The sequence below is a fragment of the Tamandua tetradactyla genome, chromosome 1, assembly GCF_023851605.1.
Source record: "Tamandua tetradactyla isolate mTamTet1 chromosome 1, mTamTet1.pri, whole genome shotgun sequence".
NCBI classification, from domain to species: Eukaryota; Metazoa; Chordata; class Mammalia; order Pilosa; family Myrmecophagidae; genus Tamandua; species Tamandua tetradactyla.
This window is the reverse complement of record NC_135327.1, coordinates 171,950,063-171,977,601: the sequence shown is the minus strand read 5'-3', so window position 1 is coordinate 171,977,601 and position 27,539 is coordinate 171,950,063. Positions and strand designations below refer to the sequence as shown.

General features: G+C 42.9%; 1 protein-coding gene and 1 long non-coding RNA gene across 4 annotated transcripts in view; one reads left to right on the top strand and one right to left on the bottom strand.

Moving 5' to 3' along the window:
- Positions 1 to 3,923, top strand: part of LOC143659798 (uncharacterized) — a 29,174-nt gene extending 25,251 nt beyond the window's left edge. The window contains exon 4 of one of the 2 annotated variants that reach the window (XR_013163791.1): positions 3,135 to 3,923. This is a non-coding gene — a long non-coding RNA (uncharacterized LOC143659798). Of the gene's footprint in view, positions 1 to 180; positions 1,594 to 3,134 lie in introns of those variants that run through there. The other variant, XR_013163764.1, reaches the window with a different exon arrangement.
- On the bottom strand, positions 325 to 26,611 carry CPA4 (carboxypeptidase A4). Of its 2 annotated transcripts, XM_077132966.1 has the most exons (11): positions 26,533 to 26,611; positions 21,772 to 21,853; positions 21,195 to 21,329; positions 20,007 to 20,105; positions 11,941 to 12,042; positions 10,626 to 10,730; positions 9,781 to 9,891; positions 8,565 to 8,655; positions 6,792 to 6,991; positions 5,556 to 5,640; positions 325 to 1,830 (listed from the first exon to the last, which is right to left on the bottom strand). In XM_077132966.1, the coding sequence occupies exons 1-11, from the start codon at positions 26,598 to 26,600 to the stop codon at positions 1,643 to 1,645; spliced, it is 1,266 nt and encodes a 421-aa protein (XP_076989081.1). In that variant the 5' UTR covers positions 26,601 to 26,611; the 3' UTR covers positions 325 to 1,642. The 2 variants fall into 2 exon arrangements, with proteins under 2 accessions (XP_076989081.1, XP_076989157.1); XM_077133042.1 differs by lacking the exon at positions 5,556 to 5,640 and having other exon boundaries at positions 1,642 to 1,830.
- Between the last annotated feature and the right edge of the window lie 928 nt (positions 26,612 to 27,539).

Genomic DNA, 27,539 nt, shown 5'->3' with positions numbered 1-27,539 from the left:
CGGCTGGCTGGCCAGCTGCCAGGTGGGTTCTGGTTGTAGAATTGGAAACATCATGCTATTAGAGCTGTATGTCATTAAAAATTCTAATCATAGACTGTAATTAACTTTCCTTGCTCTGACGCCCCGCTCACTAAGCAACCTTCTGATTATAATTTGGCTTCCCATGTATCTTGCCTACAGGGAGAGAATGTACTGTTCAGCCGACGTGAGGATTCAATCCACTAAACAGTTACATGCCATGATGTAAATTAATAAATTCGTATTCCGATTTTATCAGCAGCCTTATTTGTGCTCTGTAAGCGTGAGTCAGCATCTCCAAGTCTAATCAACACGGACACTGAAAATATTAAGCTTCTGAGCTAAAAAACTAAGAGCTAGACCCAGGACCAGAGTGAAATCACCAAGGTAATGCTGCCCTGGAGGCCCCGTGGCCTGAGGGAGAAGGACTCCTACAGATCATGTGATACAGACAGGGATTAAAACGGATTTGTAACATTATAAAGAGTTGTATATTCAAAGCCATGTCTTGGTTCTGTTCAGGTGAAAGTGAAGACTAAGAGATGATCGTGAGACTCACACTGAATATTTATTAGCTTATGAGTACACACCAGATGCTGCACAAATCCTGGGCAGAAGGATGAGATCTACAGACATGCTAAAAAACAAAAACAAAAAGGCAGACAATACTTGCCGAGGAGAAATGGAACAAGAGGAGTCTGACTGATGGATTCTTGCTCCACTTAGATGCTCACGGTCCAGGAAACAAACAAACAAAAACAGAAGGAAGCACAGGGAAGGCTAGAGCATGAACAGGAATGTGCCAAGACGGTGAAATTGTCCAGGCCGGAGGAGTGATTTAGGCCCTGGAGGGTGAGGGCAAGATCTCTGAAGTGAGTTCAAAAGGCAAAGTCGAAGTGAGCCTATGAGGACCAAGGGGGATAACTTCGGAATCCTGCTCACCACTCCATCCAGGGCTTCTGGGTGAGCCGTATCTGTAATACAGACACACATTCCCTTCTGGCATCCCAGTTACACTGACTAATAAAAGGAAAACATGATAAGAACTACAGTATCTGGAAATTCATGAAATAATCCTCTAGCTAGTATTTGGATGCCCTCTCCACCAAAAGAGAAGGATTTTATACTAGATGACCTTAAAGGATTTGTTGCTCAAAGAAAAACATGTTTGTGAAAGAGTGAGATGAATTAAAGGAGGTTCTGCCTTGTCTTTGAGACCGAATTAAAAAGCAAGCACTATCTCCTACAGTGCCTCCTTCGGGGCCCCTACCAGACTAGGACCACTGGTTTGGATAGATGTGGATGAGGCTGGAGGACCATCTCAGATGAGGTAGAGGTGTACCACCCCAGTAAGGGATGATCCTAATCGTGGCCTGCTCAACCAGCTGCGTGGAAAGAGAGACACACGTAAGGCTCAGCGAAACAGCAGGACCAAGGTGCAGCCGGGCTGGCGGAAGCCCTGCTCACAGGTGCACTGCCATGATGCACAACTCCAGGGAGGGGTCATGGAGAGGGGTCGGCCTGTGTTCTTAACAAACCCAGAGGGCTCTGACTCACACGTCAAGGCCTCAGTGTGTGTACATATATGGGTATAATGAAATGTAGACAGAGTGAGGTTCCTTGTCTAGTAGAGGTTGTCCCGCACATGCTCCATGATGGTCTTCAGCCCTAGCCAGGTCTCCTTTGCAGTGGGGATGATCTGGTTGGCTGGCAGGAGGAAGCCATAGTGTCCAGTATCTCTCAACTCAAACGTGAATGCATATTTGATGCCATTGTCATAGGCCCAGTCCATGCTGCTCCCACTAGCTGGGTCTGTAAGTTAGAAGAGAAAACACTTTTGAAGCCCAATACCCCTCAGGGTTAGATAGGAAGGGCCCAGGAGCTCTGCCTGCCTGTTGTACCTGAGGGATCCAGAGTTCTTTCAGCAAGATGCCAGGCCTGTAACACACCCAGACATTGTTTCTGTGTACCACTGGCCTGATTCACACACCTCAGGCTGTCCTGTACCATGAGGTCTTAAAATAAGAGATTTCAAATCTGCATTTCCACCTTGTCAATAACTCACTTTATAGATTTCTGCAGGCCACCCCAAACCAATCATTACAGAAACAGAATGTGGCATGCAGCCTCCAAGATGGCCCCCAATGATCCTTGTCTCCTGGCATTCGTGCCCTCGTATAGGCTGATCTGACCTGGGTGACTTAACAGGTCAGTGCAGAAATAAAGGCGTGTGACTTCCAAGCTGGGTCATTAAAGATGCCATGGTTTGGCCTTGCTCTCTTTTGGTTAACCTTCCCTGGGGGAAGCCAGCTATCACGTTGTAGAGACGCTCAAGAAGCCCTATGAAGAGGCCCACGTGGTGAACTGAGGCCTTCGGCTAATGATTAGCATTAACTCACCAGGCATGTGAGGAGCCACCTTGGAAGCAGCTTCTCTAGCCCTCGTCAAGCCTTTAGATAACTGTAACCTGGAAGGCATCTTGACTGCAAATCATGAGAGACCCTGGGCCACCCAGCTATGCTGTTCTTCAATTCCTGACCCATGGAAACCACGTGAGAAAAAAAAAATTATTGTTTTAAACCACCAAATGTCCAGGTAATTTTTTATGTAACAAAAGATAACTGATGCACAGGGAGAATGAGGCACAGCCCTTGGGACTCCTCTCTGCGAAAGGCTTGGGAAAGACAAGACCTTGTTTATCTGCTTCTTCTCAGTCAAACTTTATTAGAGTAGAAATTGGCTAAAAGTGTCAAGCGTAGATGATACTGAATAAAATGATGTCAATAGCATTATTGGGAATCTACCATGAGCCAATCATTATACTAGAAACTTTGCATTCATGATTTCATTTAAACTTTACAAAACCCAATAAGGTAGGTGTTTTTGCCTTGTTTTACAAACAAGGAGATTCAGGCTCAGAATGGATAACATCTAAGGAAACTGATGAGAAATAGATGGATAAATTCAAGTCCATCTGATGATGGCCTGTGCTTTCTTCAGCCTGCTTTAGAACATTTGGCCTAGTAGACGTCTGTTAACTGAAAGTACAGGTCTTTTTCTTTTTCCATTCTTCCTGAAGCCTATTTCTCATGATACCATTTCTGATTTTTCTATAGCTGTTGCTTCCACCGAGATTGCATACGTGCTCCCTGAGGGTACGGAACAGGCTCTCCTAAACCCTGCAAAATTCCTCAAGATCCTACTGCCTTTCTCTACCCTGAGAAAATGTTGAGTAAACAACAGATGACGACAGCAGAAGTTTCTGGAGATTATTTATATGGCAAGCTTAAGTATTTCAGAACACACCAAAAATTCAGGAAGGAGGCAAAAGAGCCTCTGCTAAGCAAAGTGATTATGTTCATAAACTGCGCTTTGTCCCTGCTCAAAGCCTACTTACTCCTTTTTAAAAAAAACAAAAACTATAAAGAAGAATCATAAACACTGTTGTGCACACTGCATTTTTTCAACAAGCAATGGAAGATTATTTCCTATTAGCACATATAGACCCACCTCATGCATTTAAGGGCGGCAAAGTGTTCTGTCACAGGAATGCACTAAAAGGTATTTAACCAGCACTCCCCTGATGAGCACGTAATGCCTCCCAGCCTTTTGCTAATATAAACAATGTCGCCATGAACATCTGTAACGCTCCTCATTTATCCATGAGTCAAACAAGCCCCAAGAATGCGTTTCCAAGTTCTTAGTAGATCAGAATCAGTGAAGAGGAGGGGAAAAGATTGCGAGAGGCAGCTCGCCTGAAAGCAGTACAAGCCACCGCTGACTATGTGACAGGAGGAAGGAGACATACAAGCTCCCACAAGCAGACCCGAGAATTAAAGACGTGAAACAGGCTGGGGGTTCGTTAGCTAAGGAATCAAACAGCCCCATGAGGCACAGCAGACCTTCGGGATATAATAACTGATGTTCAGAAGACCACTTAATCATGAAGAAAGGGGCTTACATCTCTTCTGCAGGTTCTGTTTAAGGAAGCAAGAAAGTGTGAAATCCTTTTTAGAATTATTTTAATCTAAAATGGTAATATAAGAAAAGTTCCATGGGGGTAGAGTGTTATTATGCAAAAATTGATTACTTTTTTTTTTGGAAAGCGTGGAGGGCAGACAAAGCGCATAAAGAATACAGAAGATAAACCCTTGAGAGAGGTAGGAAATTTTATGGCTCCTAGACAACCCTCAGGAGAGCCCTCCTCCTCTTCTGTTGCAGGAATCTGATGCGTATCGCTTAGTTTTGGCGCCGCTCACGCTGGGGAGAAGAATGTGTTTGATGTGGGAGGACAAGACCATTATTTAAATGGGTGTTTGACCCGAAAGCCAAGACCTTGGTGGCCCACAGAGGTCTTTCAGGAGGACCTCTTTGGAGAGCTGGTACCAAGCCTCCTTTAGCTTTCTGTGGTCCCTGACTCAGTTCTGACTAATTAAGCAGAGGGTGGAGAAACTCTCCTGATGTATTCTCTCAAGAGCTCCCATTTAACAACAGTAATAATGATTAAGCGTGAATAATTAATGGATTGTTGCTGCAATTAACAGCACAAACCCCAGCATCACGCCAGCCACTTTACGCAGCCCAGTGGCATGCGAAACACAGAGGCAGTGTTGAGATCAGAGCACAGAGGAAGGCCCAGCAGATGGGGTGGGAAGGTTCCCAGAAGAGGAGGTCAGAAGGAACTGCTAGGGCAGAGGGCGAAGCAGGTCGTATGGGAAAGTGGATTTCAGTACTGAAGAGGAAAGAAATGCCAGCAAGTTGGCAGGGGCTCTGAGGGTGGGCCAACTGTTGGAAAACTTTTTACAGAGGACGCACTAGAGGGGAAAAGAAGGGCCCTGTCTTGAATGAGATCAGAGCTGTACTTCCCACGTTGGCACTTATATTTCTCATTTACAGCGTGGCTCTTCGAGAATGATCGTATTTTTTTTCCAAAGGGAACATTTAAAGACAGATTCTCAGAATAAGAGAACTGGAAGGATCTCAGCAGGAACATGGTGAATTGCTCAGATGAAACATTTCAGTGAGAAACCAAAGCAAAGGTGAAGTTGTGGATAATGAGCCTCAAAATCAGGATTAGATTTGACAGTTTTGGTAGATTGGTGGCTTTTTGTTTTTTTTTTTTAACTGAATGATTGATGTCAGCCACGGCTGGGAGGGCCCCCTAACCCAGCCTGCTATATTCCAACACTCTTTCATTTCTAATAAGAATGCGAATCTCTCCCACCCCCAATAACACCACCATGGGTGGGCCGGCCCAGAGCTGACTTCCCTTTGAAAATGGACCGGGCTTGAGGAAGATTTGCTAAGTGATGTCAGGATCTTTCCTGCAAGGTAAAGAGAGAGCAGACCACCCCAACGACGGGACTCAACTAGTCATGGGCTCACCACAAATCGCCTGGTGGCGACGGCGGTCGTGATAACCCAGCCTTGATATAAATTCAGTCTATTTCTAACAACAAAAAGCAATCTTCCCACTCCATTTCGAGTTTCCTCTCACAGCATTTTCTAAGTAACTAATAAATTCAGCAAGTACTTACAGACAGTGGTACAAGTAGGGCCCACTTTGTACTCAGTGCCTGCCAGCAGACCCAGAGCTTCGGCCGCACGCCTTGCCACCTCGTCCTAGGTGGAGGGAAGCAGCAGAGTGAGAAAGGAAGATCCCCCCAGCCTGACATTCTTCAGCTGTTCTGCACTGCCATGGTTTGGAAGATTCTCAGCACCTCCCCTGATTTTCCCTTCTGGTCTCTTCTTCTTTCCCATCCAACCGGAGCCAAACCTTGACTACAAACAGAGGACAATGGAATGGTTCCTCCAACACCTTCCCACATCCCCAGCTTTTTCTTTCCAGTTTGGGGAAGCTGGTGGAAGGGGCTACAGAGGGAGGTAGAGAAAGGCAGATGAGCCCCCTGAAGGCTTCTGTATTGCATGCTCAAACTGAAAAAGTCATATTCAAGTTCTCCAGAGATATGGAGGGCTGCTCACCAACCCATGAGGAATGTAGTAAAGCCACCATCATCTTCACCTATTCTGTGGAAAGGGAATGTCATTTCTGTGAACATGAGGGAAGGTCACAGAGTGATCCTGGAGTGGAGGCAGAGGCAGAGGGGCCACATATGGGAATGCCCTGCACAGAGCATCTGCCTGAGAGGGTCAGTGGGGGCCAGAACCTAGTCACATCTAGTCAGGAACCCTGGGTGGGGCTGCCACTGCCACTGCCCAGAGGTTTATGAGCTAGAGGTGGCTCAGGGTAGAGTTGTGCCTGCAAGCAGACCAGCACAGAGACAGTGGCTCAGCAGTCACCCCACAGATGCCATCTCCTGTTGCAGCTAGTCCAAACGTAAGTATGTCTCTATGTCCTGGGATGACTCCCTGAATGGGACACAGGGCACCGAGCATCTCCTGGCTGTGGCCTACACCCCCTAAACTCCCCCTTAGCTGGAGTGAGGAGCATCTGCCCCTGCCTGTCACACTGCCAATCACAGCTCTTGTCAAGCAGCAGGCCATTGATATGTTTCCATCAGAAAAACAAATGAGAAGCAAAGGCCAGGAATGGCCCCAAGAACTCAAAGTAGACACAGAAACAAGGGACACGGTCTTCTTCCCATCCCCAGTAAGCCTGATGGCCCATCCCAAAGACCAGAGAGAGAAGCCCTGGCTTTCAACGAAACGAGCCCAGACTCCTGGACTTTGCCTAGAAAGCTGAAGAATGACCAGGGCAGTACCCGAAGGGAAAAGCAGGCTCGAGGCTGGGCGGAAGGCAGCCCATCACTTACCAGCTCAGCAGCATCTTGGGCCTTGCGGACCGTGTACCCATACGGATACATCAGCAGCTGTGAGTAGCTGTGGAGGTCAATGAAGCATTTGAAATTCCCATGTTCTTGGATGAAATCTACCACGGATTTCACTTCCACTTCTGAATTGGCATGGGGTCCATGGTATATTTCAGAGCACGGGTTGTTACTGGCTCCCTCTCCTGTAGGAGATGGCCCAAGTTGAAACATTAACCCACTGAACAAGAAAACGGAGCTGTAGGACACATAGCCCAGAGGACAGAGTTGAAGATATTAGCAAAAGGTAAACCACTGCTGGATGCCACTGGGGGCCTGGCCTGTGGTGTGTGTATATTTGTAGAGAAGGGGTGCAAGAGGAAGCTTGAGGTATCGCTAGACTACAACTGGGAAAGAAAATTGCTAGAACTCCTTCAAATAGATAGAGTTGACCGTGTAGCTCACCAATAAGAGTTGCTATAACTATTTAATGTCATACTTAACAATGAGTTGAAATTCATAAGTATTCTAGATAATTAATGTGAATACCTATAAATAATAAAAATGTCTCCATTTATACTGGCATCTGTTCATTCTCCTGGTTCAGATTCTAATGGCCAATGCTGCCCCGAACAATCCACTGTCATAATTAAAATCTCTTGATTATTTGACAGGCATTTAGAAATGCTACCATCTGTATTCCTTCACAATATAGTTCCCTGATGCATGTGGTGTGTGCGTGAGAGAGAGAGAGAAAGAGGGAGGGAAATCATCCCAGTTTGGGGGATATCTGGCTTATCTCTGATAGCCTTAGTTCCCACATCTGTATCAGTTCCTTTCCCACATATATTTGCATGGTATTTCTATGCAAGTAAAGGGAATACACTAAAAACAAAAGCAAAACAACAGTGCAGCTGTGGAATAGTGAAAGAGAACTGGAATTTGGAATTGGAATTGGGAGGTAAGTTTAGTTTCTAACTTTCATTAGCCATATGCTCTTAGATCGTCTCTGAGCCTCTGTTTTCTCACTTCAGGTAATAAAATTCACTTACTAGGTAAGAATAATAAATGAAATAATATATAGGAAAATGCCTGGCACATAGCTGGCCCTTCTGCAGGGGGTGGTTTTTAAACAGCTTGAATTCAAACCCAGGTCTCCTAATTCTCTTTCCCTTTGCATGACATCAAACGACTGAGGGTAAACTTCTAAGGGCTAACTGCAAGGGTTTAATCATCACAACACAATATTGTCTCTTAGGGAACTGTAGGTGCCACAACGACGTATCCTCTTGCTGAACAGTAGGTTCAATTATTTGCTATTTTTCATTCTCCAATTATATCCAGCAGCAACCCAGCTGGCCTTAACTGTATGTATGTGGCAATCCGTAGTGGTAACTGCCACCAGGTACCCTTCTACCCACCATCCCAATCTGGAGAAACTGGTGTGGTCAGGGATAAGAAAATCTCTTGGATTTGTACGTAGAAGACTAGAATGGTTTATAAAATAACAACATAAATTGTAATCACAAAGTAAAAAGGCTCTGTCCCACCATTTGCTCAGGAGTGCATGAATTGCTAAAATATTCCCTTTCAAAGTTATAAAAATAAAACCAAGCAACTAAAATCGAGACCCAGAGAGTATAAGAAATTCACCCAAAGTTTCTGGTGAATCAGCAGTGGGGCTGGACTGGAAAATGGGGCCCCCAACTGCCAGTTCAGAACATGGCAGAGCAGTCTGCTCAGGTGACAGCAGGATTGAAAATGGTCTCTCCCACCCACCTGCAAAACTGGCATTCCAATTTCTATTTGGGTCGGCACCAATGCAGTGGCTTCCAGGAATTCGGGACCGTGTCTTCCTCCAGAATCGGTTCTGAAAATTCCACCAAGGAAAGAACATAGGTCAAGGCACAGGAGAGGAGGGGGTTTGCTGTGGGGCTGATGAAAAAGATAAGAGTTCTGCCTGAGGGGCCATCTAGGCTCCAGTCCTCACGAACTGAGCAGTCTCCTTTTATTCTCCAGAGAGAGGAGGGTTAGCCTTCGCTGGCCCTAAGAAAGGGTCTCCCCAAAAATTCCCTGACGAAAATTTTATAATGCAAGAACCCAGCCAACACTATTGGAACCCACTAATCGATTTTTGGCTTTGGTAAAAGTGAGACAAACTTGACATTATGTGCCTCAATCATATCTGATGTACTAGGAAGTGCATAGGACAGATGTGGGAACTGAGGCTATCAGAGATAAGCCAGAAAAATTGAACCTGAAGCAACTCAAACCTCTAGATCTGCCCATCAGTATACAGGAAATATGAAGGATAAGGTTAGCAAATTAAATGGTATGTCAAAGAAGCCATTAGCCAAATTCAGAATGTGAGACATGCTATGGAATAAATTACTTGGTTTTTCCAACAAATGAATGGAATTATAAAATGGTTGGGGTGAGGGGCCTGCTGTGGAATGAAAGGGACTTCAGAGACACAACCACCAAATGTACTGTGCAGACCTTGTCTGGATCCTAATCTGAAGAAAATGACTCCTAAAAGACATTTTTAAGAAAATTAGAGGTATTACATTATATTAAAGAATTTCTGTTAACTTTTTTAACGGTGACAGTGTTGTGATGTTTTTAAAAATAATCATCATGTAGAGAGGAATACTAAAGTATATTGGGGTGAAATAACATGATGTCTGGGATTTGATTTAAAATACCTCAAAATGCCTTAAAATAAAATGTGTTTTAAAATAAAATGTGTGGGAGGAAAACATGAAAAGAAGATTGGTAAAATGTTGATAATTATCCCGGATAGACTGTGGAGGTTCATTAGACAATTCTAAGACAAAATATTCCCTGGGGATTCTCAACTCTGAGAATGATTGGAAAATGACATCCCAAGGAAATTTGTGATAAGCACATCTTCTCCAAGATCATGCCACTATTTGGTGGCAAGGCAAAGAATTCAACAAAAAGTCTTAACTCCAGCCCATTAGGTGTTCCTCACTTCAGTCTGAGTGTACACATATCCGTCAGGATTGGCCACAGGCAACAAGAAAATGTCCATTTTCTCCAAGATGGAGGTGATGGCAGGATCCTTCCCATAATCAGAGACAATCTATGCAGAGACAAAGCACTTGTCAGCTACACCATCGCAGGATGGATTGTCAGGTCTAGGCTGTGGGTCTTCCCCACCAGATGTCCTGCTCCTAAAATACCCTCTGAAGCTTCTCTGCCACCCTCACAAGCACAGCTCCCAGTGAAGCCTCTTGCGCACTTCAAAACCTGGATGGAACATGGCTCTGTGAATGACATCTTCTACAATCAGTGCTGGGGTGCCTGCTTTACTCACTCCTGGGGGGGGGCGGGTAGGAGGAGAGGCTGCCTTACATCATAATGGTGACAGGGAATTTGATCTCCCATTAAAGGGGTAATGAAGTTGTAGCCTCCACAAGCACCACCCCTCCCCTCCCAGAGCTGGATCAAAGCAGGCTTTCCAGAGAGAAGGGGAAGCAGTGTGAGGTCCCTGAGAGCCCACAGTGGGAGGAAATCATGGGAGTTTTGCTGCTAAGAAGGCACTGGTCCCTTCTTACAGAAACAACTACAGGTCCACGTTTCAGGCTCATCTCTGCTGCTCATTAGTTGGCTCACCTCCACGAATGCACTTTGCTATTTACTGTCCCAGGGCTGAACAAAGGGCTTTGACTTTTTGCATCTCTAACCTTAAAAGGCCCCTAGCCGACTGTGTCTGTGCACAGCCCTTTCCACTTTGTCCTCTGGGCCCAGCCACATGGATGCTGTGGGGGCATCCCCAGCCCACCAATATTCTTGGCTAATACCAGGCGACATGACCTTCCTCGCCGTCCAGATTCCTGTGGCCTGTGAGATCCACTCACGGGAATGGATGCCAGCGTTCAGCCAAATGGCTGGCCGCCTCTTGTCTTTTCCAGTGCTGAACTGCAGAGGGAAAAAGAAGCCCGAAAATGACACTCACGCCCTCATCTCCTGCTCACCTTTCCTCTCGCCACCTTGATCCTATTCATTTAATCCATTTAAGATCACTCAGAGACCAAATGTTCCTCAGGGTACCATCTACTGATCAGGCTTCTCTGTGACTAGGGAGCTTAACTGGGTGGCTGGCAGGCCAAGCTGCAGCTCCAGACTCTCCAGTATTTGACACAAATATGAAAGGGAAATGAATGCTATTGTGGATCATAATGATGGTGTGATTAAAGGTAATATCATTTCTCTCAAAAGACCTAAAATGGCATCAACAGAGGGACAGAGAACACATGAACAAGGCTTTTTAGTTGATGCAATCAATGAATTTGGTTTTTAAATTGGGAAGGGGGATTCACTATGGTTCTTTGTAAATGGTATTAATGAATTCTCACTCCAGCCTTCACCAGACTGTAGGGTCAGAGTTTGGTGCTAAGGAAGCCAGGGACTCCATCAGATTGGCAAATAATCTAAATGTACTTACTTTAGAGCAGCTAGTTTAGTGTCGGGTATCCTCTCACTAGTTATTTGCCCACTTGCTGTAAGCCTGGGTTCTTCAGGGCTTATGTGATGCTAAGGATTTGGCAAATTCTTAGCACCATCAGTTGTTTTGTAGTTCATATCTCCAAATTCCTTTTTATTCATTTGGCTAGATTATTTATGTAATATATCCTTTGCCTAGATAGACCTGAATCTGGTAGAAATATCTGGAAATTAGGCTTATGTAGCCAAAGCTCCAAAATTACATTAAACCCTAAAATTAGCTTCTTAGGCTGCTTTTCCAATAAGCACCCTAAAAGCAGAATAGAGTTAGTAGACCCATCCCGATTTGTCTTGCTATTTACAGAGGTGGGGATGAAGACAAAAGACTAAGGTCTACCTGAGAGCTTCCTGGAATGCTAAATCCTCTGTACAGATCCAGATTTTCAGGCAAAACTTGGTATGGGATGTGCGCATGATAATTTCCCCCACATTAAAAAAAAGCATGGGACTTGCTGTCAGGCAAAATTCTAACCAGGTGTAAGATGTCTCCCAACATCACTCTTCTCTTTTAAGTCAAAGAAGTCCTGAAAAGCTTCCTCCTCTAGGGTGCTGAGGGCGAGTCCTGGACATGAGGAACCAGGAGGCTGAGCTCAGTCGGGACCCTTCAAGGTGCATAGGACCTTACCTTAAGTATATACAATGGCCGGTTTTCAAATGAATATCCAATCTTCACCCTGCTCACGAAGTCTGGGAAATCTGTGGCAATGCTTTCCATCTCACGGTAAATCTGTAGCATGAAAAAGTGAACCCAGCGGCATTTTAAAAAAAAGGTGTTCAGCTATAGGTGGGTATCTGTGAACTTTATTTTGTTGGGCTTAATTTTTGCTAAACCACTATCCTTGGGGTTGACATTAGTATTGACATGGAATGCTTACTCTTGAGGAACTGCCTAAAGAGTCCTTTCCTACAATTTTCTAAAGAGTGACACATGTTATTTGTTCACAAAATGACAGTCTACTAAACTAGATGCAGATATTGCTCCAATAGCTGCAGTCCTTTACATCATACTTACTAGGATCATCAGCAACATTCAGCCAATGTTCTGGAAAACAATGCTCTCTATGCTTTTCAATCACTTTCACCATAAGTAAAAGAAATATTTAGCATGTGCCATGTGTGTGAGAGAGAACATTATGAAAATAAAAAATAGTAATGAAAATAGGTTAATAATAAATATATGTAGAAATATAAACAAAGTTGTAATATTTTCTTCTTCCCGAAGGGCCATCTTGCTTACATCCTGCGATACAGGTACCCCACTCTCTAAAGGTTTTGTGAGAGCAAGTGAAGAGCTTTAAATCATAGCTAAGAATGCTTCCATTCACTTTCAGCAAAAAAAGATTTGATTTAAACAGAGCACATCCATGTTAGTTGCCTGAGCCTTAAGGAGGAAATTTCTTAAGAAGGAAATAAAATAATATTTAGTCTTTCAAACTGAAAGAAGGAGAGTCCAGGCAGAGAGAGAAGCTTCAGGGCTCCACCCTCCCATGGAAGCACTGAAGAAGGAGCCAGATTGGCAGATATATCTTTCCTAAAGCTCCAGAAAACAAAAGACTTAGTAACAGGCAAGCACTAGATCAAGCAAAAGGCTACTTAAAAGCTATGGAATCTCATGGTGCCCTAGCTGGTCCCTCCCCCACCCCTCACTGGAATGGTATGGAGCTGGTATATATGGATCTCTGGTTCCAGTTCCAAAGTGAGAAGAATTACCCTTGTGCACACACTAGGAGCATGTATGCACGACCCAATCTGTCTGGTGGTGGCCTGAGGGACTCCCTGCCCCAGAACTTGCCCTGCATGTAGAAAGCAGCTCACCAAGCTCTCCTACAGAATGCTGCCAGAGAGCATTCAAGTCATATTGCCTGGGGCAAGGGATTGCTGGCTGTATGGCATACAGTGCAATATCTGGGTCTGTGAAGGAACTGTTTCTTAGGGACAAGGAGACATTTGGGACCATAGGAATAGGGAAATTTCTAGAGTCACATGCACATGCCCAAGACTAAAGGCTTGCAGAAGGGAAGCCCCTATGCTTTGAACTGGAGCTATTCTCTAAACTTATTATATGGATAAGCCCTAAAGGAAAACACTTACAGGGCTTTCTTGTTTGTTTGTTAGTTCCCAGCATTCAAGGAAAGTTCTGTCACAACACTAACTGGATACAAGTTAAAGAATAGATGCTGTAGAATCTGAGCTCCAGTGATAAGAAACTAAAATATCAAATGTCCAGGTTTTGACAAAGATTGTAAACCATACAAAGAAACAGGAAGTAATGGCCCAGGGAAATGAGAAGATTTAAGCAGTAGAAACCATCCATGAGGAGGACCAGACTTGGGACATTCTGGATAAAGACTTTTCAAGAAATGGTCCTAAATATGCTCAAAGAGCTAAAGGAAAACATTGACAAAGAACCAAAGGTAATCAAGAAAATGACAGATGAACACAAAGAGAATATCAGTAGAGAGATGGGAATTTTGAAAAGACACCAAACAGAGCTGAAGACCACAGTAAGAGAAATTAAAAATTCTCTAGAGGGGTTCAACAGAAGATTGGAGGTAGTAAAAGCAAGAGTCAGTGACCTTGAAGATAAAATGATTGAAATCATCCAGTCTAAGGAGCAATCGAGGAAAGAATGAAGAAAATTGAACAGAGTCTGAGGAACCTATGGGACCCCATCAAGAGCACCAATATACACATTGCGGGGGTCCTGGGAGGAGAAAAGAGAGAGAAAGGAACAGAGAGAATATTAAAGAAATAAAGGCTGAAAACCTCCTAAATTCAACAAAACGCGTGAATGTGCACATTCAAGATGCTCGAACTCAAAACACAATAAACCCAAATAGATCCACACTGTATCATGTTATAATCAAACTGTCAAATGACAAAGACAAAAAGAGAATTCTGAAAATAGCAAGAGAGAAGCAACGTGTCACATACAAGAGAACTTCAGTAAAATAAAGTGCCAATTGCTCATCAGAAATCATGAAGGCGTAGAAAACCCAGAAAAATCCACAACAAAATTACTAGAGCTAATAAATGAGTACAGCAAAGTAGCAGGCTACAAGATCAACATTCAAAAATCTGTAGCTTTTCTATACACTAGTAATGAACAAGCTGAGGCGGAAATCAAGAAACGAATCCCATTTACAATTGCAACTAAAAGAATAAAATACCTAGGAATAAATTTAACCAAAGAGACAAAAAACCTATATAAAGAAAACTACAAAAAACTGTTAAAAGAAATCACAGAAGACCTAAATAGATGGAAGGGCATACCGTGTTCATGGATTGGAAGACTAAATATAGTTAAGATGTCAATCCTACCTAAATTGATTTACAGATTCAATGCAATACCAATCAAAATCCCAACAACTTATTTTTCAGAAATAGAAAAACCAATAAGCAAATTTATCTGGAAGGGCAGGGTGCCCCGAATTGCTAAAAACATCTTGAGGAAAAAAAAACGAAGCTGGAGGTCTCACGCTGCCTGACTTTAAGGCATACTATGAAGCCACAGTGGTCAAAACAGCATGGTATTGGCATAAAGATAGATATATCGACCAATGGAATCGAATAGAGTGCTCAGATATAGACCCTCTCATCTATGGACATTTGATCTTTGATAAGGCAGTCAAGCCAACTCACCTGGGACAGAGCAGTCTCTTCAATAAATGGTGCCTAGAGAACTGGATATCCATATGCAAAAGAATGAAAAAAGACCCATCTCTCACACCCTATACAAAAGTTAACTCAAAATGGATCAAAGATCTAAACATTAGGTCTAAGACCATAAAACAGATAGAGGAAAATGTTGGGAGATATCTTATGGATCTTACAACTGGAGGTGGTTTTATGGACCTTAAACCTAAAGCAAGAACACTGAAGAAGGAAATAAATAAATGGGAGCTCCTCAAAATTAAACACTTTTGTGCATCAGAGAACTTCATCAAGAAAGTAGAAAGACAGCCTACACAATGGGAGACAATATTTGGAAACGACATATCAGATAAAGGTCTAGTATCCAGAATTTATAAAGAGATTATTCAACTCAACAACAAAAAGACAGCCAACCCAATTACAAAATGGGAAAAAGACTTAAACAGACACCTACCAGAAGAAGAAATACGGATGGCCAAGAGGCACATGAAGAGATGCTCAATGTCCCTGGCCATTAGAGAAATGCAAATCAAAACCACAATGAGATATCATCTCACACCCACCAGAATGGCCATTATCAACAAAACAGAAAATGACAAGTGCTGGAGAGGATGCGGAGAAAGAGGCACACTTATCCACTGTTGGTGGGAATGTCAAAGGGTGCAACCACTGTGGAAGGCAGTTTGGCGGTTCCTCAAAAAGCTGAATATAGAATTGCCATACGACCCAGCAATACCATTGCTAGGTATCTACTCAAAGGACTTAAGGGCAAAGACACAAACGGACATTTGCACACCAATGTTTATAGCAGCGTTATTTACAATTGCAAAGAGATGGAAACAGCCAAAATCTCCATCAACAGAAGAGTGGCTAAACAAACTGTGGTATATACATACGATGGAATATTATGCAGCTTTAAGACAAGATAAACTTATGAACCATGTAATAACATGGATGGACCTAGAGAATATTATGCTGAGTGAATCCAGCCAAAAACTAAAGGACAAATACTGTATGGTCCCACTGATGTGAACGGACATTCGAGAATAAACTTGAAATATGTCATTGGTAACAGAGTTCAGCAGGAGTTAGAAACAGGGTAAGACAATGGGTAATTGAAGCTGAAGGGATACAGACTGTGCAACAGGACTAGATACAAAAACTCAAAAATGGACAGCACAATAATACCTAATTGTAAAGTAATCATGTTAAAATACTGAATGAAGCTGCATCTGAGCTATAGGGTTTTTTTTTGTTTTTGTTTGCTTGTTGGTTTGTTTGTTGTTGTTGTTTTTTACTATTACTACTACTTTTATTTCTTTTCTTTATATTAACATTTTATATCTTTTTCTGTTGTGTTGCTAGTTCCTCTAAACCGATGCAAATGTACCAAGAAACAATGATCATGCATCTATGTGATGATGTTAAGAATTACTGAGTGCATATGTAGAATGGTATGATTTCTAAATGTTGTGTTAATTTCTTTTTTTTTTTTTTCCGTTAATAAAAAATAAAAAAAATAAAAAATAAAAATAAAAAAAAAAAAAAAGAAATCATGAAGGCAAGAAGACAATGGGAAAATATATTTAAAATGCTGAAAGTACAAAATTGCTAACCAAGAATTCTATATCTGGCAAAACTGTCTTTCAAAAGTGAGGGAGAAATTAATACATTGCCAGGTAAACAAATCTGAGGAACTTTGTCACCACTAGGCCTACCCTACAAGAGATGCTAAAGGGAATTCTGGAGTTGAAAGGAAAGAACAACAGACAACAGATCAAAGATGTATAAAGAAATAAAGACCTCCAGTGGGAACAATGACATGGGTAAATATAAATGCCAGTATTTTGGGTTTGTAACTCTACTTCTTACTTCCTATGGGATCTAAAAAGCAAATGCATAAAATGTAATGATAAATTAATGGTTTAGGACTCATTAATTAATGAATATGTGATCTGTGAAAAGAACTACATGAAGGTAAAAGGACAGAGGGATATAAGAACATAGTTTATGTTTGCTATCGAATTTTTTAAGTTGGTATCAAAACAAACAAGACTGTTATAGATACAGGGTGTTAAATTTAAGCTCCATGGTAACCACAAAGAAAATATCAGAGAATATGCAAACTTAAAGAGACAGAAATTAAAGTACAGGTTATCATGGGTGGGGGAAGGGGCATTTGGAAGTTAATGCAAAATGAGTGTAGGGTTTCTGTTTGGGGTGAAGGGAAATTTCTAGTGATAGCTACTGCAACTTTGTAAATGCAGTTTTGTTATTCTTGGAAGGGATTGGGATAGGAAGATTTATGTTGGGTATATGTTCCCACAATTTAAACAAAAGAAAAGAAAGGTAAACTAACAGAGATAATGACAATTAAATGTGATATAGGATAATGGATGGGATTTAGGAGTAGAGGAGAAAAGGCTCAAAAGGACATTACCAGGATTAAAAGAGGAATGTTTGCATTTGTTACGTGTTTTTTGGTATTTAAAAAAATAACATAAAAACAAAATTAAAAAAAAAAAGCCAGGTTTTAATTATCTGGCTTTTTATTTTAAAATTTAAATTACTGTCTATTTAAATTGAAAAAAAAAAGAACATTATTGGAACATAAGAAAATATTGGGATACAGAATGTAAGCTTTATGTCAATGTTAAATTTCTTGAACTTGATAACTGCACGAGTGAATATCCTTGTTCATAGGAAATATACATGAAAGTATTGTGTGTTCAAGAAGTATGATGTACGCAATCTGTTCTCAAATTCATTATCTATCATAAAATGAGATAGATAAATGATAGAGAAAGGAAGGAAGGAAGGGAGGGAGGGAGAGAGGGAGGAAGAAGGAAGGAACGAAGGAGCGAATGAGCGAATGAAGGAAGGAAGGAAAAACATGGCAAGGGTGGTAGGGTGTTGAAGTTGGTGGATCTGGGTGTCTAGGCTAAGGAATGGGGGCATACCAGAGTTCTCTGAAGTTTGTACTGGTTTTGCAACTTTTCTGTGGGTTTGAGATTGTTTCAAAATAAAAGCTTTTAAAAATTGGAAGAAGTAGCTATACACAGGAGGAAAATGTGTAATCAATATAGAATAAAATCAAGCTTAAAGAGTTTATTAGACTCACAATCAATATGGCAGACTGAACAGAAGCAAGAAACCAGTCCCCCAGCATATCCTCCAGTACATGGGCAACCCACAGAAAAGACAATGAAAATGTTTCAAATGTATAGCCAATTAAAAATTTTTTTTTAAGCAGAAATGGAAGGTACCAGAAATAAAGCAAGAATTTACTACCAGAGCAGAGCTCAGGAGATAAAGCCCAGGACCATATATCTGCCTTAGAGGCTGAGGATTTACAGCAAACTGGGAATAGGAATAAAGGACACAAGATTCAGTATAGGGCAAGGAGCAGGAACTGAGACCTGTATATTACATTGAGAGTTTAGAATTGGCCATTCCAGGCATGATGAGGGCCTGGAATAGTCTACCTACTGACCCTAAAAAGTGAAGCAAAGGCAGGGTCCTTGCCTTAGGCCATGATAGAAAGGAAAGTCGCCCAGGAAAATTTAGAACACCAAGCTGTGTCCAGATGTGGAGTTTAAATTCACAATGCCAGACCTCAAGGAAAAACTGACTTAAGAAACTAACAAAAATAGAGACCACCACAACAACCACAAAGTTCTGGAACCAGAAAGCCTAGCAGAGAAGTTCCCACTAGAGACCTAAGAAAGCTTGAGTAGTTGTAGGATGTAAGCTCTTGAAAGTTTTTTCTAGAAAGCACTGAATATGCTCAAACCAGGAGGAGATGGCACACCAATTCACAGCAAAAGTCCTTGCAGGGAGGAAGAGGAAGCCATGAACTAGATTGCAAAAGGCACCTAAAGCCAGAGAAAACAGAGCACATATTTGGATGCGAAAGTGAGGCTCCATCTGCAGGCAGGTGGGGGGGATGTGTCCTTCCAAGTCTTTGATGACATTTGTGACTGGTTAGCTCAGCTGGGGAGTGTTTCATGTTAACGAGGCTAATGTCATAGGTTTGATCCCTGTGTGGGCCCTTTAGCTCTGCTTTCATCCCCAGACTAAACTCCTAACTTTATCCAGCTGTTTTGCACATGTATGTCATTGGTCACAAGTGGGATCGAGGGGCAGTATGGCTAGAACTGTGCACAATAAACAAAACTACCTACAATCATGAGAAAGAAGTGGAAAGAGTTGATTAACCTTTGAAATAACCCCTTGTCTAAAGAAAAACAACTCAAAGTATATGACACGTGAATAGCATGCCAGGAACACACCTTTGTACACAAACAACAACGTGTATTAAGGTATATGAGGAAGAATACCAATTTATATTGGGATGTCTTTCTGAGCTAGAAGAAAGTCTTCAGACTAATGAAGAAGATACCGAGAGACATAAGAAAAGAGTATTCTGCATGGATGCAGTTCCATTCTATGGTCCCTCTTGATTTCTCAAGTTCCAATATCATATTAAATTATTCAGCTCCAAGTTTTTCATTTGACGGGTTGGCTTACCTTGAAAGTCAGTCATGTATATAAAGTGATTTCTAACTAAATACAGAACCAAAATGCATTATGGAACAAATATATGTTATAAGTAGTCATGATAAATGAGTGGAAATATTTGGTTAACCTTGGAAATAATCACTTGTCTATTTGCCTGGAATAAGCAACATTTTATTCTGAGTGAATAAAATAGAGGGATTATGCTGGGGCACAAGAAGGTTGAATTACAAGGACTGGAAATGATTGCAGTTATTTTGTGGTTTTCATTAAAGAGTTGCTTAACAAAAAAAGGATGCATATCAGAGAAAACATCCAGTTTGTATTGCACTATAATCTTAGGTGCTGGTGGGAGTTAAACAACCCAAGAATTAGAAAGGAATAGAGTGAAGTGCACATATATTTTTTGTCCCTAAGTGAAGTGATATTATGCAAAGAATTGATGCCTTCTGGAAGTAGGGAGAGGGCTTACACAAATCCAGGAGACGACTTGATATCGACCTACTCTGAAATACTTACAGCTTCCAGAGAATGGTAGGCTCCATAGTTGAAGTTATCACCACTCTGTTCTTTTACATCATTGTGTTGCATTTCCTCATCTTCATCATCTAAAAGAGCCTAAAACAGGCATGACAACTTCGCAAGAGAGGTCCATATATAAGTTGGTTCATGTTTTATCTCCATAGCTTAGAGTATGGGCCGACCAAGATGGCAGCACCTTCAGTGCACATATCAAGCAGCACACATATCGGGTTTAGAAGGGGGTCAGATTTCTTTCACATATCTATAAAATCTTACTTCTTGGCACCCAACTTACATCACCCCATTCAAAACCCACTTACTCCCTGGAAGCAACATATGTGCTATTTGGTTATCCTATACTATGAATTCTCTAGACATCAGCCTGCATCTGGTATCCAGTACTCTGAAATACACAGCTTGGGAAACCATTCAGAAACAAAGAAATTCTTATAGCCACTCATACTTTGAAGGTTCCTGGCAGATGTCTGTGACATGTGAGGATGATTAATAAGCTCACAGCTGCTCACGCCATCAGGAAACTCCCGGGCCAAATCACTAATTAGTCCATAACCTACCTCAATGAAGGGGAGAACATGAGCCAGACTCTGTCCTGCTGTTCACATACAGGTCATGAGGCTGGTGTCTGGCTGGGATGATGTTCCCTCTGCTGGGGGCTGTTGGTGACACTCTCCCTTTCTCAAAGGGTGCTTTTTCTGACTGGTTCCTGACACCCTCCCTCACCGTTCTATTTTTGTCCCCTGGCCTCCAAAAAGAAAAGGGAGAGGGAGTTAGTATTTATGGGGCATGTGTGTGACATCGTCAGCTGTTTGATGTACATTTAATCACTTAATTTTCTCAATAATCTTATGAAGCAGATATTACGCTACCATTTTACTAACAAAGAAACTGAGGCTCATGAGGTTAAAAGCTTGTCTGAAGTCACATGGCCAGTAGCTAGCAAAATCAGGATTTGGATCCAAATCTGTCTGGTTCCATAACCAATATATGCCCTTTCTATGACAACACGTTCCTCTAACAAGTTGCTTTGCTTTATGTTCATCTACCTCTATTTCTTCATCCATAAAATGGGGAAAGGAAGGAAAAGAACTTGAAAGTCTCTCAGGTCCCCTCTGAATGGGCTGCTTGATCCTATGCAAGACCAGAGATGGGCCCTAGCCTACCCACCTGCAGGTCTTTAATTGTCACTGAGTATTCTAAACCCTGGGACTTCAGGAAGGATTTAACTGGAGGCAGACTGGCTGACGGGACCAGGACATCCACAGGATGACCTAAAGCAGAGGGACGTTTCCAGAAGTTGAGCTGAAAAGAAGAGAAACAAAACCAGGTTAAAGGACAATTCACGTAAAAGGCACAATGAGCTCACTTTTCTAGAACCACTGCCAAAAGCCAGGGTGTTCCCCAAGGGGCGGGGTTATACCCAAAAACAAAGTTTCCCATTTCCCAATTGTTTCTGGTCATGACTGGCCAGCAAGCAGCACCTGGCAGAGTCTAAGAGCCCATAAATGTATGGCAGATAGAAGGATGGGGTCCACTCCTCAGGCCTCCCACCTCCCAGGGCAGTGTGACTGATGTACAGCACTTCTTCTCCTCCATCAATCCTCTCCACTGCGTAAATGGCATGTTGATAATACAGGTTTAATCGTGGTAAATCTTCAGGAATAATAAGAAAAATATCTGTGGTGCCAGGGTCCTCTCCCACCAAAGTTAGAAGATACCCAAGAGATTAAAAAGAATAAGGTACCATAAGGTTGTCTGAATCCACTAGCTGACTCAGTTTGCTGATCTCGTCTCCATTTCTGACATTAATCCTAAACACTTGGTCCCTAGGGGGGGAAAAAAGATAAATGGTGAGCTTTCAGTGGGCAAACAAACCAAACCTAATGTCCCAGATATAACTGATCCAAATGAGAGGAAATGGTCTAGTCTTTGGTTATAATGTATAGCCATTAAAAATAAGACTACGTGGCAAATTTGAAAAAGTGCTTATGGTATAACTTTAAGGGAAATATTAAGTGAAAGAGCAGGACACAAAGTTGTATGTATGCCATGATTACAAGTATGGAAAAAGCAGATGCATTGGAAGAAAAACAGACAACGGAAATATACCAAATGCTGACAGTGCTTATGGTTCAGGTCGTGGGATTACAGCTGACTTTTTTTTTCCCCCTGGTATCTGTTTTCTGTAATGTGGTCATATTACTTTATAATGAAAAACATATATATTTCACAGAAAGGAATGTTCCTGAGTTACACGCAAAGTTAACTCAAGACATAAAGAAGCACTTCTTCACTGTCAGGGGCAAGGATTGAAACTCTGGCAGAACCTCCCTGCTGGGAGGAGCTGGAAAAGAAAACAGGCCCCTTCTATCCATGGAGGTTTAGCTGTTTATCCTCCTGTTAGAAAAGATGGGAGATGCTGGGTGCTCTTTCCAACCCTCCCAGCTACAGGATCCTAAAAAAATTGGGGAAAGTTAATGGAAACCGAATTAGGCCCAGGGTACTCGTGCTAAACTTGGGATTCCATCTGCTCAATGGGGCCCTGAGAGGGCCCAGAAGGGAGCCGGCCAGTCCCGAGCCCCCTTTGTTGTCCGCCCTGCACTTGTTTCACATACACCATTTAGCTTCCGCAGCAGCGGCAGGGGTAGAGGCCCCTGAAGTGTTGTGTGGGTGGGAGAAGGACGAGCCTGAAAAGCTGCCTTTGTGCTCTCAGCGGCTCAGGGAGTCGGGGGATCCATTAGGCCCGTTGCTAAGTGACGGCCCGAATGAATCTGCACTTGACGCTGTCACATGCGTCATCCCTTTGACAAGAGTGAATGCGGGAAGAGCCGCTGGAGAGAGAGGGCTGTGGGCTGAAGGACCTGTTGACAGAGAAAATGATTCGGTCCCAGGGAGCTAAACGTGCAATCTCACGTGGCAGTTCAACATCTCCTTGTTAGAAAACCGGTTAGATCCGGAAGGACCTTCGAGTTATAACTTTGTTCTGGGAGGATTTGGGGGCCCCCCAGGGGGGTCTCAGCCAGCCCCCAGAAGGCCAGGGCCACTACAGAGACTCCTATTTCAGGTGGCAGGTCTGACGGGAACACTAGTGCCAAAGGCTCAACTTCGCCAGAATCATCCAGTTTCCACAGGGCCCTGGGAGATGGGTGGCTAATGTGCATCCCCTGAGAGCTGCTGGGGGTGTCATGGAGAAACCTCTGGCTGGGCAGGTCTCAGCCCAAACCTGACAGGCTTGCTCAGGGCTGGGCTGCAGCCCCAGGAGGAGGGAGAGTCAAACCACCATTTCCCTGACATGGGCAAGCAGCCTCACAAAAAAGGGATGGATTTAAAACCGAAGAGAAATCCAGACACCTGACTGAGTACCAGGGCCAGTCTGCTGAACTCAGTCAGGCTCTGTCACAACCTACCCCAAAACTTCAGAAAAGGGGCACAGTAAAAAGCAGATGTTCTAAAAAGAGTTTGTATTTTGGCATCTCTACTGCACCCCCAAAATACACCATTGACCAGAAAAATAGCAGAGAAGAAGGGGAGGGAAAGGAAACAGGAAAAGAAAAACCAAGGAACCTAAGAATAAGAAGCTCTTTCAAGTGTGAAAGTTAAATTTTGCATTCACCTAGAGCATACATTTTACTTTTCCTGAAGTGATGATGCCATCAGAGAAATTCCGTACTCCTGGGCACAGTCCACAGCCATGGAACACTGTTTTTAACTGGCCCAGATGATGATTAAATCCACAGCCCGTTTCATCATGCTCTAATCAGTCAAGATACAGAGGTTAAAGAAATCTCTGCAGCCCACAAAGAGTATGGTAGAAGAACTGGTGTAGCATCGAACCCTTTCCCACCTGTCTCCCCTCCACCTCTCCCCTTGACACTCTCTCGGCTCTGGAATCCCAATTTACCATATACACTTTTGTCCTACTATGTCTGTGCACATGCTGTTTCCTCTGCCTATGGACCCATCCCTTTTCCTCATTTGCCTGGCAATCTCCTATCCAGTTTTTACAACCTAACCCACATAATCCATGAAAGTTTCCCTAATCAGAGGAGGCAAAATTAGCCTGGTTCAAATGGTGCTAAAAGTTAGGAGGAAACAGGGAAGATCTAACATTATTCTTAAGAGTATAAATAAGTACATCAAGAAAAAGAAAAAAAGTCAAAAAACAAACAGAGTATAAGCACATTAGTACTTGAAGACAACGAGAAAATAAATCAGGATGCTATGTGAAGCCTTTTTCTTGACTTCATTGTCCTTGTTTCTGATTGGAAATGCCTACTTTTTCAGGTCAGGAGAGCATGGATGGTTGGGTACAACTTAGCTCCACCATCTGGAAATTAATCCAAAGACCTTGAGATCATTCTAAAGATGGAAGACTGGCCTGGAGATGGGAGAGGCACATGTTGGGATTTGCAGACTGCGGTGGCCATTCCTCCAGGTCTAGATGAGGATTCTTACAGCTCTTCTCAACTCTGGCCCTTATGGCTCCTCGGCCTTTTGGCTAAGATCAAGTGTAATAACTCCAGCCCTCGTTCATAGCCAGTGCTGTCCAGCTGCTGCCAATACAGTGATTCGTGATACCCTTGCACTCACTCTCACACTTGTCCCATGATCTGGATAGTTAATAATCACTTTGGTGACTGAGCCTCTAGCCCTTCTGACGTTTTACCATGTAAGCAGCCAACTGACCTGTCCTTTGAGCCCCTGTCACCTGTTCCTTGTGTTCTCTCACCTGCATCCCAGTGAAGCTTAGCAGCCATGAGTGTTGAGAAATGGTTTAGCAGAACCCTTAAATTTGACGTTATAACCAGTTCTGCCTGCCCCATACCTCTAGGCACCCAGCCGTCATCCCCTCCTTAATATGACTGAACACCAGGGCAGAAGACACCAGCAGAGTAAGAGACTAGGGAGGTGGGTGAGCTGAGGGAAAGGAAGGACACTAGGTGCTGGGGAGAGACCACCATCCTCATCTCCGTCGCCACCATCTCAAAGCCAACATAGGTACTGGCTTCCTGACCAGCCTTCCCTAGGCGGGATGTCTGGGATATGTCTACGGACCCCAGAAAGGATTCCACAACATTGCTTGGTTCCCTATCATGGAGTAAGAACAGATTTGGGGTTGAGTAGGACACTGTTTGTTAAAATCAACTGCAATTAGCTCAGCCACACAGCCCCTTCCGTGTAAAACTCCGTGGTAAGCACTCTAGGGCCCAGCCAGCTGTCTCAGGGCCAGGAGTCTGCTGCATTGTAAGAGAGGTCTGCATCCTGAGGGATAGAGATTTTTCAGCCATGTGAATAGCTGCAGTGGGCACCTGGCAGTTCTGTGTGTCAGCCCACAAGGTGGTGAATGTAGTCATTACTCACCTACTTCTGAGCTGCCTGTGGAAAAGTCTCCTTCCCTGGCCACCTGCTAGGCCTAACCCCTCTGAGCTATTTGGCAGTAGAGACACAGGTGTAACCAGAAGTCATCACCATAAAAATTATGCAATTTCATACATGTAATTATCTCAATAAACAAACCCAATGTCCTTTTAGCCAGGTGGTATAATAGAGGGTAAGCTAATAGATACAGATAAATCACTGAGACAGAGGATTTCATTTGGAGATTAACTTGCATTATACCAGGAGGATATGGGTTTTGCATTCAGAGTTCTAACTCCCCTGCTTACCAGCTAAGTGACCTTGGGCAGGTTCCTTAACCTTTCTAACGCCAAGTTTTTTCATGTTTAAATTGAGGAAAATAACACCCCAGCCTGGAAGGGCTGTTATGTGATCCAGAAGATAATGTACATGAAAGCTCTTTGCAAATGGCAAAGCATTATGCGTAATGGGTCATTATAATTCAATCTTCTAGCAGGGCACCATGGCATTCTTTCATCTCTCCTATCTCCTAAATATCCTCTCCTTTGCAAACCTCAAAGGATACTGTTTGGAGCATGTTGAGCATGTGTGCATGCACACATACACACAATGTACAGGTGTGTCCTTGCATGTCAATTTTCATAGCTTATTGCTCCACAAAATATATCAAATCCTCAAGTTCAGGAAGCTGACAAGAAAGCACCAGATCTACAAAGCCTTCATCATTAACAGAAAGGTAAAATCAAAGAGCCCAGCTGGGACTCAGGTTTTCCCTTAAGCATGGTAGAAAATTAGAGACAAATAATTTCTGGTAACTCTTGGCAATTAATAACGTAGAGGTAAGAAAGTAGAAGATGCCTGGAACCAACACTACAAATACAAACTGTGAAGAAAAAGATTTGGCAAGAGATGAAGGAGCTGGAAACGGACCTTGGAGTCCATCTCACTCTGATTTCCCAGATTAATTGAGACTTAGAGAGAAGTAACATGTCCAAGAAGACACACTGGCAGAGCTGGGACAGGAGCCCAAGTCGTCTTTCCCCAATGCTGTACTACTTATGGTATAATAGCCATTCATTTTCAATTTACTTGGCTCCCATATTTCTGAACCAACCAAAAAATAATATTAAGTCCAAAAGGAACTTACCCAAAATACTTTTCTTGGCCATAAACACTGGGCCCGATAAGGGCCCCAAAGAACAGGAACCACCTCATGTCCCAATGGTGTCATTCATAAAGTGGCTGAGTCAAGCTGTATTTATAAGGCAACTGAAGCAGACTCACGTCCTCAAAAATGCTAATGTAACTCCCAAGCTCCCTTGCAACGCTGACAGTAAGTCAGGCTGGCTCCTATCAATGCCTCTTCCATTCCTTTTGAGTGATAAAGGACAAGCCACCTGATTTACTAGTCAGGAACTTGCTCTACAGGTTGGAAAAATCTGTGCCAGGGGTGCCATATTGTTTATCCCTTGGCATCTAAATAGTGTTTTTTGAGTAAATAGAAAAAGACCCACAGTGCAGGTGAGAGTTTAGAGGAAAGGCCAGATTATGAGCCTGGGAAAAGAGTAACTTCTAGAGTAATAAAAATGTGAAAAGTATCAAAGCAGTCCCCAGCGAGCTTCCAAGACCATATGCTTGTCAACCCTGTCAGAATTTCAGCAGAGTGGGTTACAATGGGGGGTGTGTAGCTTCTGTTATGAATCTGAAGCATGATTCTTATGACTCCACAAATAAAGAAGAATTATGAAGTAAACAGTATAGGAAGAAAAAACTACCAGTTTTCCTTGGGATCTGAGCTAAAGATAAGGTTTAATGATATTAGTAATAAGACTTTCCTACATACGCTAGACTCTTGAGTTTGCGTCCTTTCCACCAAGTCAGAGCAGAAATACATCGAAACCACTTATGATATCCAGACTTCTTCAGGGCTCTGGGCTCTCTGAGTTTATCCTGGGAGGCCCAGGTCCCACAAACCTCCCCCACCCTGTGATCCCCACTGTCTATACTCTTTCTGCATTTGTCCAGGGGAGTGGGCAGAAGCAAAGGTCGTGGTTGGGAGTTGCGGACCTGGGATCTCTATCTCCTCTTTCTCCCTCAGGGCTCATTTGTCCTCCCAGAACGTATACTAAATTTCAGTGCCCAAGGGCTGGGCTC

Excerpts from the sequence above, each read along its gene's own strand:
- CPA4 (XM_077132966.1), bottom strand. The coding sequence starts at position 26,600 with ATGAGGTGGTTCCTGTTCTTTGGGGCCCTTATCGGGCCCAGTGTTTAT. Across the intron at positions 12,043-20,006 it reads CCTACCATTCTCTGGAAGCT|ATTTACCGTGAGATGGAAAG; the intron begins GTAAGTATTTCA and ends TTCATGCTACAG. Across the intron at positions 1,831-5,555 it reads CCCTACTTGTACCACTGTCT|ACCCAGCTAGTGGGAGCAGC; the intron begins GTAAGTACTTGC and ends TCTAACTTACAG.